Genomic DNA, 11397 nt, shown 5'->3' on the forward strand with positions numbered 1-11397 from the left:
CAGCACAATTAGAGAAATTCTACCTTGAACAGCAGAAAAATCAAGCCTAGCTTCTATTAACTAAAGTAACGTGGAGGGTCATGAGCCAGAATAGGCACTTGGCTTGTTTTACACTAAACATCTACTTTACCAAGACAACAAAGCAGGATTAGCTTAAGTTTTAATAGCTAATTATTCACTTGCCACAATATAGCCACATGAACATTCCTTAATTTAATTAAAGCATCCTTTTGCAGTGGGATTAAGTTTCCAGAAACAGTCTGCACCAAACACTTATAAAAAAAAAAAAACAAAACAGCTTTAGAAAAGCCTATAGTGGATGAATGAAGTAGGTCCAACCCAGTACCTCAATACTCAGAGGTACGATAATATATACAGGGAGCATAAGCTCTGAATCACATGGTTTTACTAAAGTCTAAATTAAAGTGCTCTTGTTTACATAGTTAAATCTTTTTACTTATGCGTAAACAATAGTAAAGTTTTATAAGCCTAAAATTTGATAAACTCTTCCCTTCTTTATTAAGGGAAACACTCATAATCAGTCTTTTTTAGCAGTACATTTAGATCTTTTTCAGCAGCCAGAGAACAGCAATATGAACTACTGGCCTTGGTAACACAAAAAGGAAGACAGTCAAAAAATAACTTCACTCCTAAGCATAACGAAACCTACCTTCTGCAATAAAACACGAGGATACGAGACCGGGATGCCCTCTAGCGTTCAGTCACCAGAAAACAGTATAAATGCCGTGGAGGGTATACTCGAACTCTAGCTAGTGGTCCAGTAAATGTTTGCAGAGCTGAATGATAAGCATTCTTGGCTGCATGAATACATTCATGGTGGTAATAAATTTGTATGTGAAAGGAACATTAACGACAACAGAGGTTTGACCTGCCTTTTTCCTCCTGCATTTAATGACTTCACTGGGTTGGTATGGATCTAATATCACATATGATATGATTTATTGAAATTCAAATTACATGGTTTTACTTTAAAAAGAGCTACATCTTTTAGTCTCTTTAAACTAAGCAGAAGTTATTAATAGAATATAGTCAAATAAATTCTGCAAGCTCTTTCAGATCTCTGTTGACCTAGTGGCTATATAAATAATGTTGGAGATAGCAGGTACTCCAGGTTTTGATCACTATTGAAACTATAAATTATCATATGATCACATGGATTTGCACACATTGAGAACTGATTCAGATTGTCCAAATAAACAGAAAGATCCATATCAACAAGTTTTTTTTTTAAACAGAGTCAGATTATTACTAACTACACTATCAAATGGAAAAGCCAATTATCTGCAAGCCAACAACTTTCATATTTCCTCTTCGTGTATTCGGACCCAATTATAGCAAACAACTACCAGAAAGGCTGTTTAACAAGTCTTCCTTCTCTCCTCCCAAAACAGATGTGCTAAAAGTCCATTTTAATCAGTCTTTGACTCTCCGAATATATAATTTTAAAGCTTACAGGTTATTTTGACTAGTTTAATTACAAAAAACATGTTACATCTCTGCCTGTATTTTAAGAATTTCATCAATTAAATTCCTAAGACTTTTTGAAGCTGCAGACCAAAATAGTCACTAGCTTTAAAGTACTGTAATGAATGCTTCAGTAGACTTAAACTGAAGGTAAACACATTCTTATACTAGCGCAGACACAATCATGCATGATTTATAAGTATGCATAGATGGGGATAAGGTGACAGTGCAGCATTAGGTGCTGCCCTCCTGTATTTGCTAGCAGAAATTCAAGTTAGCAACATTCAGCTCTAAGTTACATTATTACTATTATTTTAGATACAGATTTTTTTATGCATGTGTGGATATATATGTGTGTATATATATATATATATATGGGTGGCGTACATTAGCTATCCATATACAGCATATGCAGATTTGCCTGTAAAATTAACTTCTCCCACTGCAGTTGCTTATAGCATAATACACTCAAACATCCACTTTTTTTAAACATACTGACATTTTTCATGGAAAAAAATGTCAAAAATACAGAGCTACCAAGTATTTTAATATGAGAATAATTCTGTTTATTTTCTTTCATTCTTTTATAAAGCAAGTTGGAGTCACACTTGCAGGAGATTTTTAAGTTTAATGATACTGCATAATAAAGCCATTCATGGATATACCAGAATAGGAATAAAATTAGCACCTACTTTCCACATTGAACACAACACCTCATCACTATAGACCCTCTCATTTGATTTCCTGTTGAACTCCTTAGTGAAGAGCGAGTGCCGTTTGTTCAGGGGCAGTGTCCTGAGAAGTGTCTGAACCCATTTCTTTCCACGAGCATGTGCCTTCCCTGCATTTCAATGGCACTCAGGAACTAAGATACTCTTTCAGTATCACAAGCTGAATTAGAAACTGACAACGGAAGGAGGAGAAAACACTTGGCAGCCCTAGGAAACTGACTCAGTATAGCTGTGGCTACTTCATGCACCTGGACTATGTGCTGCCTCCTCCTTAGGGAGGACCTGGGACCAGGAACAGGGCCGAATGAAAGACACCCTTCTCTCCACCATCTCTCCTACTGCCTTTTTCTTGATCAAATCAAGCAAGTATTGCCTTTCTCTGACAAAGGACAGGTCAAGATTTTTCCCCCTTATCCCAAGGAAAATTGGGATAAATTGGTACCAGACTCAGTCACTGTGTGCCAAACGGGCTCACTGACTACTATTACACTACTGTTAAAAAAAAGCTGGTCCAAAGCAGACTACATTACTCCTTTCTCACAGTAATTGTCAGCATGCAGAAAGACCTACCTACATGAAGGGCTAATTTAGTAGGTCTGATTGAGACATATGCAACACTTTTCAAAAGGACAGTAATGAATATACAGTCACTGACAGCTCAACACATTTATGAAGACTGTGTCATACAGCAAGGGAGGACTATAAAATACAGTTTTCCCTGTCAAAGCAAGCTGTGTAAAATTTGTAACTCAACAGTAAACTCTGATCTGACAAAACATCACCTAAAATACCTGTATTGTCTTATATACAATCCTATGTTAAAAAAGTAATAAGTCTTTCAAAAGAAAAAAAAAAAGCAGACGATAAAGAAAGAAACGGAAAAAAACATATATAAAAGAAGTATCGAAGGGATAAAAATTGTTTCAAATTATCAGCCGCCTAAGTTAACAAAGGAAATCCCCAGCTGACCAGAAAGGAAAACTGAAATGGGGAGAATAAAACTTCAAGAACAAAATTAGGACAGAACAAAGGGTACATATTGCCTCTCCAGAAAGAACAAAGTAGAAACCAATTTTACAAATGCAAAACAGTAGGAAACCTTATACTTGATCTACTACAAATATACATGCTGACGTCACAGATACCCACCAGTCTGGTACCACATGCCAGTCAGTGAATATTCCACCAGTACACTGAGCACCACATTCAATAAGATGACCTGCAAGGCTGTGAAGACAGCAAGCATTCAAACAACCAAATATTCTGTAAAACCAAGACTAACAAATCTAGCCTAAAAACAGTACATGTAATAGTACAATGGAAATAAGGCTAAATAAAAATGATTTTTTTTTTTTTTTTTTTACTCCATAGACATCTGTTTATACACTTTGCATTAGGGATTCTGAAATACAATTAAGAATTTGAAGGAGTAGCCTTTTATAAGAAAAAAACCAGGAGTTTGCTACATGACATCAAAAATCAAGTTTCATTAGTCATTTCAAAAAGTTTTGATCTAAATTTGGTACTGTGTTGTCTGCATTATGTGTAACTAAACATGCAAAGCCCGTTTTTAATCAAGAGGTATGTCTTCCTTCTAACGTGAAGGACATCATTGAACAGAAGGTATTATGATTTTCAAGTCTTTTATTGGAATATTCCATAAATGTGCAGCAGAATTACAGGCAAAATCCTGATCTCTCTAAATTGGTTACACATTTCTACTGCAGTTCAGTGAACGGGAGTTTCTTTCCACCTTTTTTCCCCTCAAGCATTAGAAGGTCCAAGAGAACTACTACTAAGTGCACTTGGCTTACTTAAGTAGTCACTCATTTTTATGGACTTCACTGCAGTAAGATGATGCAGACAGTTAAATTAGGTGCCAGAATTTAACCCACTGCTTTCAGCAAGAACTTTTCAACCTTATGATTTTCAACTAGGGTTTGCAAATAGGGCTATTCATACTCAGTTTCTGCAAAACCAGACAAGGATGCTGACTTATGACCCAATCTCCTTCTGTAAATCTTTAAAGATAGGAGTTGCTCAACTATCCACACTGATGGCCAAACAGAAAAAAGCTGGGTATCACTGGTCTGCACCATAAGATTTCACTTCTTGACACAAAATGGACAGAAAAAGAAAGTGTTAAATAATTCACTTTTTCCTCTCATTTTAAGTTGGTTACAAAATTAACTTTCTTTCAGTTCCAAAGAAGAGAATATTAAGTGAGCATCAAAAAAAGCACACAAACCTTTACTGAAATAACTTCCAAATAAATGAATTCAGTAACAATATGCAAAATGCCTAAATGCTTAAAAAGTTAACATCTTGGTATTATATGAGATGAAATATTTATTTACCCATTTCTTCTTATATTATTTACCTTCCTGCTGCTAGCAAATCAAATTCATCTCTATTCCAGCCAAACTAGAAGAAAAAATACAAATATATTACTTTTATATAAGTCTTACACAGCACAGGAGACTGCTTTGAGTAACAATACATTGATCATGCTTAACTGCAGAAATCTAAAGAACGATCTACTTAATCAGCAAGAGCTGTAGATAGATTTAAGCTGCTAAACGTAAATCAGTCAAAGAGTTCTGACATATTTCAGCTTTCCTTCTTTTTAAATACACACAAACAAATATAAATTCTGACAGTCACACTCCCTTCAAAAAAAGCTTCAAAGTGTAATATGCATCTTACTCAAAACTTCCATACACTGGAGATTTAAAAGCCTAGCACCCATTTCTTATCACATAAACAAAGCACTGCGATTTTCCAACTTTTGAAGATTATCAGTTCCTGGACTATTACCAGTCATCCTTGTGTTTTTTCTGTTTAACTAGAGGTTATTCTTACGAAGTTCAACATAAAGCAATAAATAAATAAATAAATAAAAACAAACAAAAAACAATGCCTGTAAAAGAAACCTGCCTTAAACTTTTAAATAGATTAGATGAGCTATCTCCGGTGTCAAGAACACATGCTAAATAGATAACATAATAGCATTTAATTCATTTAGTTTAATTATACATCAGAATATTTTATAGACATGAAGTCAGAATAGCGTTAGGTTTTAGAAAGCACATTTTTAACTAGACAGTAATGCATACTCTCACATTTTTAAAATATGCACCAAAAATAGCTTTCATGTTCCACAGTGTGTGGTCATTCACAAAATGTACAACTTATTCAAACCACATATCCTGCTTGTATGATTTGTTCAAACTCCTGGAATTTGAAACATGTTGCGTTGAAACTCAAGTTCTTAAAATAAACTTGCTTGCCCACTGAAAAAGACAAGCATATTAGACCACCCAACCACCAACACAACACACTGCCGCCACCTTGTGGTAATGGAAAGACAGTACTTGTTTCTTAACCTTGCACCAAGTTTTAAAGTTGGGAAGGAAAAAAAAAAAGTGAAATGGTGATGAAACATGGCAAAAATTCCCTTAACTATTTTCCTTAATTATTTCCATTTTCATTATATTTAAGTTCGTAAATATCCCTGCTACAAATTTAGTAGAAGTGAAAGGTGGCAAAGTTTCATGCATATAGACAAAAAAATAAAAATTAAAGAGCTCATCCTTTTTAGCTTAGTATCGAAAATTTCTGAAGTAGCAAAAAACGGCTCGCAGTGATACCTAAATACTCACTCACGTTTGTTCATCATATTATGATTAACTTGTACTTACAGAATGAATGAGTGGCCCTAACACAATCCCACTGTCAACGCATCTGCCAGTAACAACAATATCAGCTCCAAGGTCAAGAGCCCTGCTTATTGGTCTTGCTCTAAAAAGAAAACAAAACAATAACTATTCTAACTTTTAATGTATCACTTAAAAGTCAGTTCCCTGCCACAAACAGGATAAAAAACACTTTAAAAAAATCAATGAAATCAACTTTACCTATTCAGTCGTTGCATAAACAATGAGAATTTTGAAAAGCAAGCATCAGAATACCCAATCAATTCATTACATGATTGAAAGACGTCTTGATGCTCACAGAAAATGTCTTGAATGTAGTGCAATAGAGGGTCACTTTTATTATCAAAAATAGATAATACCAAGTGTTTTACCAAGAATAATTAATCATATTTCATTTTCATATTTCATTTGTGGATGAGTATATAATGACCAGTAGCGGGGCCACCTGCTCTATGAGGTCCCTTACAAGCTAAACCATTCTGTGATTACGTGTCATTCACAAGCAAAGGTTGGTGACTTTGCCCTCCAAACTTAAACCTTTCAGGTCAACCTCAATTAAGCATTTATAAAACTTGCAATATCAGCCAACTTGAAATAAAACATTGTGCAGTAATTATTTCTGAAGAAACTCAGGCAACAGGTTTTCCAGACTGGTCAGATAGAAGTTGGCCTAGTCAAAATTAACCAGGCTAGCCTCAGACAAAAGGAGCCACACACTCTGGTCAAATAATAGATTCCTCCTTTTTTTTGTGAATTAGACAGCTTGAAAACTTAAACCACATAAACTGTGTCCCTTTAAAAACTAAACTAAGAACAGCATTTTTCTACAGTTTTAATAGACTCAGTCTTGCTTTTGCAAGAAAAAGTGAACAGAAGTTCTTAACAATTTAAAGAAATTACATATCAATTAATATATATGCTGTGTATCTCAATGCTATGTAAATTGAAGGCTGAGAAACTAGAGAAACTATCACATACAGAGCATACAGAAACAATGCACACCTCTGGGCATACTGTTAACTAGAAGTTACACCTAAGAACCACGAATGGGGTTTCTGCTCAAAATATGCAGGATCATGTTAGACCTATATAGCTACCTTTAAAAAGCTGTAAATTAAGCAGTTTGCATTTTCTTATTAAAAACTCAAACTCAACCACAGAACTCAATTCAGGAGGGACAGAAGAAATACTTCAGGATCTATACTTCAGTGCTAAGTTTTCAGATGCAGTTTATACACTGAACCAAGAATCAACTTTGTGATTTTACCCAGTACATTAAGATGTTGACTCCTTTTACTTATATATATAAATACTATTTTCTCACTTGGTTTGTGACTAAGCATCTGCTGCAGATGCCATCAAAAGAAAATTAAGAGTTTCATAACTTGTATTTTAAGAGGCTGGTTAGTAACTTATATTTGAAATCATGAATCACCAAAACTGGAATTAACACCTTCTCATAACTATAAACCTTAACAGTTATTTCTTAGATTTAATTTACAATTAGTCACTCATGATCTGCAAATCTTGCAAGTCAAAGGTTAAGAGAGGTTTTAAAAGAAAATCTAAGAACAACTACAACACAAAACACTAAATACACATTTAAAGACTTATGATTATGATTAATAAATATGATTAATAAATATGATTAAATACACATTTAAGGACTCTATTAAAAGATCCCCATTTTACAGAGAAAAATATACATGAAGTACAGCCTTACCATGCTGTTTTGCACTGATTCGTTTTTTGGAAGTGCAATGCTAATGGTACTAGAGAGAGCACAGCTTTTTTTATTTTATGATATTTAATGTAAAATAGGAGGACTGTGCATACAGATTTCAGAACTATACAGGAGGATAACATATATGACATGGAAGATGGAAAAGCAAAAACATGATCCCGGGATCATTAATTGGAAGATATGCTTGGCTTTTGTAAACACCTGGTTATTCTCCCATTTCTCAGTCCTCCCCCTTTCGTGGGCTTTATTGACATTGATTCCCCTGAGGAATTTGATGGTGACAATGAAAATGTAACTGCTCTCAAACAGGCAGCTACAACATCTGTGTTTAAATGTTTATAGGATGCACTTAGAATCATAAAAGAACCAAGGGAGATCTTTCAGAACAATGATCTGTACCAGAATGCCAGCTTCTGAAATTTCAACAGTATGAACTACGACACGTAGTTCAACACAGCCAAATGGGACCTCCCACAGCATTCAAAGCACGTCATCGCAACACCTTAACTCCTCTCTACACTACTCTAGTGATGACAATCATTAAATACAGCTCCACTCACAGGTACTATTAAAATATTATTTATAAACTCCATTAAAAAAAAAAAGTATTTTTAAAATTGTCATAATTAAACTACAATTTTGGCTTGAATCAAAACCTGAGGATTCTTAAGTGATGTAATGCTAAAGTCACAACTGGCAAATTTCAACAAGGTTAAAACAAAAAAGGCATTTATTTTTTCTTACTGTTTGAATCATACAAAGGAGAACCTTAAGTACCTTGGTACAACTTGCAAATCATACAGAATTTTAACATGTTGACTACACGAAACTTTTTCCATACTAAAAACAACTTGTTAAGAACAACTCACCCAAGATACACATTCATGCTATGAATACTCTCTGGAAATTGTTTGCCACTCTCTATATCTTTGATACCAGCTCCTTTTAGGTTTTCTTTCTGTTAGAAAACACACAACCAAATATTTTAGAGTATCTACCTTTTACTGATATCAGACAATAGATCTATTTCATAACAACTCTAAGAAAATTAATTAGTAACAAAATACAAATCAGTTGAATGACTAAAAACTCTAGATACTTTTAATCTTCCTTTTCCAGCACACAGAAGAAAGAAGTCGTTCTTTAATGCTGCTTCTTTCACAGATGATTAACTACAATGAATTGGTATAGTATTTAGGCTTTCAAATCATCTTTAATTCCTGTAGGACTGAGTAAGTCAAACCCTGCCAACAGAAATGTCTGCCACAACAGCAATGGTAACACAGCCAGAAAATAAGTTTAATGCTGCAGCTCAAGGTGATTAAACTCAGTATGTTAAGTTATCAAGGAGGTATGGGTATAATTTGCGAACAAAGAAATTTACTCAACCTTCATCATTCAGTAGAGTGCTGTAGGAGTAACAGAAAGCTTGTACAGATTAATTATTTTTCACGTTGCAGGCACAGATTGAACTATAATGCAAACCTATCCCCTTTTAACCACTAACGTATAAACTGTTTTCACGGTATCTTTGCATGTACGGCAAACACTTTTCTGCAGAAACAGACTTCATGCATTACAAGAAAGTTTTTTTTTTTTTTTTTTAAAAAGACAGACTAGAAAAGCCGTATTTCATCCTAGATTTCACCAACAAAAAAGTAAACCTTCCATCCTCCCAGTTAAAGCTACCTTACAGACCATAAACTTAAGAACAGCTACCTGTAAAAAAGTAAAACCTTGAAATGCCTGGGAACTACTAAAAAAAAGCTGAAAGGAATGAACATTTGAGATGTGGTAACCACACTCCATTTGGATGTACGAAATTTAGCATTCGTGGTTATTTAATTTAGACAAAAACAAAAAATAACAGCACATCCCATCTTTTCCTGAAGGGAGTGCAGACCTTAAATCATATTCAGTTTGCTTCAAGAAGCTTAATGACAGCAGATCCACAGTCATAAAATTCACTCCCTTCACATATTAAGCATTTTAAAAGTATCAAGAATTGTTTTAATGTGTTAAAAAATAAAGTGAAGAAATAGTTTTAAATGCTTTTAACAGTATAAAGATACTATATACATATGCAAAAAGTAAGCACCTATAGGACAGTTTTTACTCCATATAGATTGACAAAGTAAAATACCTCACTCATTAGGTCATCTCCAGCAACAACAGCTATTTTCAAATCAACATCCGCTTTCTTCGCCACCTCCTGAAGAGCAGCTGCACAAGCAAGGGGATTAACTCCACCAGCATTACTGATGACACGAACACCTAAACAAAAGAGATCTAAGTGAAACACTAGAATTCAAGTGAACCACTAGAATTACATTAAACTACGAACCCTATCAAGTCTGTGAAATGAAAGGATCAGGCTTAGCCAAGGAGGGACTGTCTACAGAAAAATAATTGTTATGGGCAAATCTCATCTACATTCTCCCCTTCAGGTAAGGGGAGAGAAATTGACCACAAACGTAACAGAAACTGACAGCATTACAACAGTTCCTACAGATACGGCGTTTGAGACTACTCAAGGAACCTGTGCTTTCCAAACAACTGCATTTTATCAGAAATATTCAATCTATCTATATAAATTCCAAGCTGTTAGCAAGGTATTGGGTGCTTCAAAGAAGTAATTCCTTTCTTCCAAGCTCAGCAACTTGCGAACATATACTCATGTAAAGAGAAACAATGTGAATTTTAGGAAAATAAACAAGATTCTAGAGCTGTTTAGGAATGCTAACAATCTTTTAGATTGCATTAAAAGTGAGATTTAGATATCTTTAACTAAGATTTGCAAAATGACCTTCCATTTACAAATCAAATCTACAATAAGAATTACAGAGAGACATACACAGATATATTTATAATTACAGGCAAACATTTAAATTTAAGTCATGGTTTGAAATATGGGATTTTTGCTAACGTTTCAAACATTACACACAGAAGACAGCAAAACACTGGGGCGAAAAACACCCATCCAAAGAGCTGAAGGTCATTAACATACACACTCACGTGAAGGGCAGCGTACCTTTCCTGTGAATATCTTTTATATATGGAGCTACGGCAGTGGAGACGAAATCCGGAGCGTAACCCAAATCCTGAAAGAGTTAAAAGCCGTAGCTGTTTGTCATGAGTGAGTCAACCCGAACCCCTTTTATTGGTCAATGGACAAAACAGGGAAGAACAAGTTTTCAAAGCATTTATGCAGTGCTACAGGAAGAGACTCCAAAACGCCTTTTACACCGCGGGACACTGCAAATACGCGTCCCTCAGAAACAGACAGCAGCTCGCAGGCAAGAAGGGCAAGCAAGCAGCCTCCCGGGGTGATTTAGGCTGGGAAAAGAGCTGGGGCGCCAGCTCAGGGCGGCTACTCACGGGGGACCGTGCTCTGGCGGCCGTCAGCAGCGACATGGTGATCTCGGAGAGGTAATCGAAGACGAGGAAATCCAGCTTCCCGCCGTACAGCAGCTGCGGCACTGCCGGGGCAGGGAGAAAGGCGCCGTTAGCTCCGCACGGCGGCCACCGGCCCGGGGCAGCTGCGGGGCCGCGGCCCAGCGCCCTCCCGCCCGGCTCCCTCCCCGGCTCTCCCCGCCACCCCCGCGGGCAGCCGCCGCCTACCTGCGGCCGCCGTGTCCCCCCAGAAGCCCGATGCGCAGCCGATGCGCACCGCGGCCCCCGCCGGGGGCTCGCAGCCGCCGCTGCGCCGCCTGCTCCATCG

At 36.2% G+C, this 11397-nt stretch overlaps 1 protein-coding gene across 1 annotated transcript in view; it reads right to left on the reverse strand.

Moving 5' to 3' along the window:
* The window catches only part of LOC118167193, a 59767-nt gene that overhangs the window by 47904 nt on the left and 466 nt on the right, over positions 1 to 11397 (reverse strand). Inside the window, exons 2-9 of the mRNA XM_035326446.1 lie at positions 11298 to 11397; positions 11055 to 11155; positions 10708 to 10777; positions 9820 to 9950; positions 8546 to 8634; positions 5918 to 6017; positions 4597 to 4640; positions 3366 to 3443 (exon numbers count right to left, since the gene is read on the reverse strand). Coding sequence (XP_035182337.1) covers positions 3366 to 3443; positions 4597 to 4640; positions 5918 to 6017; positions 8546 to 8634; positions 9820 to 9950; positions 10708 to 10777; positions 11055 to 11090 — 548 coding nt within the window. The 5' untranslated portion in view covers positions 11091 to 11155; positions 11298 to 11397. The remainder of the gene's footprint in view (positions 1 to 3365; positions 3444 to 4596; positions 4641 to 5917; positions 6018 to 8545; positions 8635 to 9819; positions 9951 to 10707; positions 10778 to 11054; positions 11156 to 11297) is intronic.

Source organism: Oxyura jamaicensis, chromosome 4 (assembly GCF_011077185.1).
Source record: "Oxyura jamaicensis isolate SHBP4307 breed ruddy duck chromosome 4, BPBGC_Ojam_1.0, whole genome shotgun sequence".
Lineage (NCBI taxonomy): Eukaryota > Metazoa > Chordata > Aves > Anseriformes > Anatidae > Oxyura > Oxyura jamaicensis.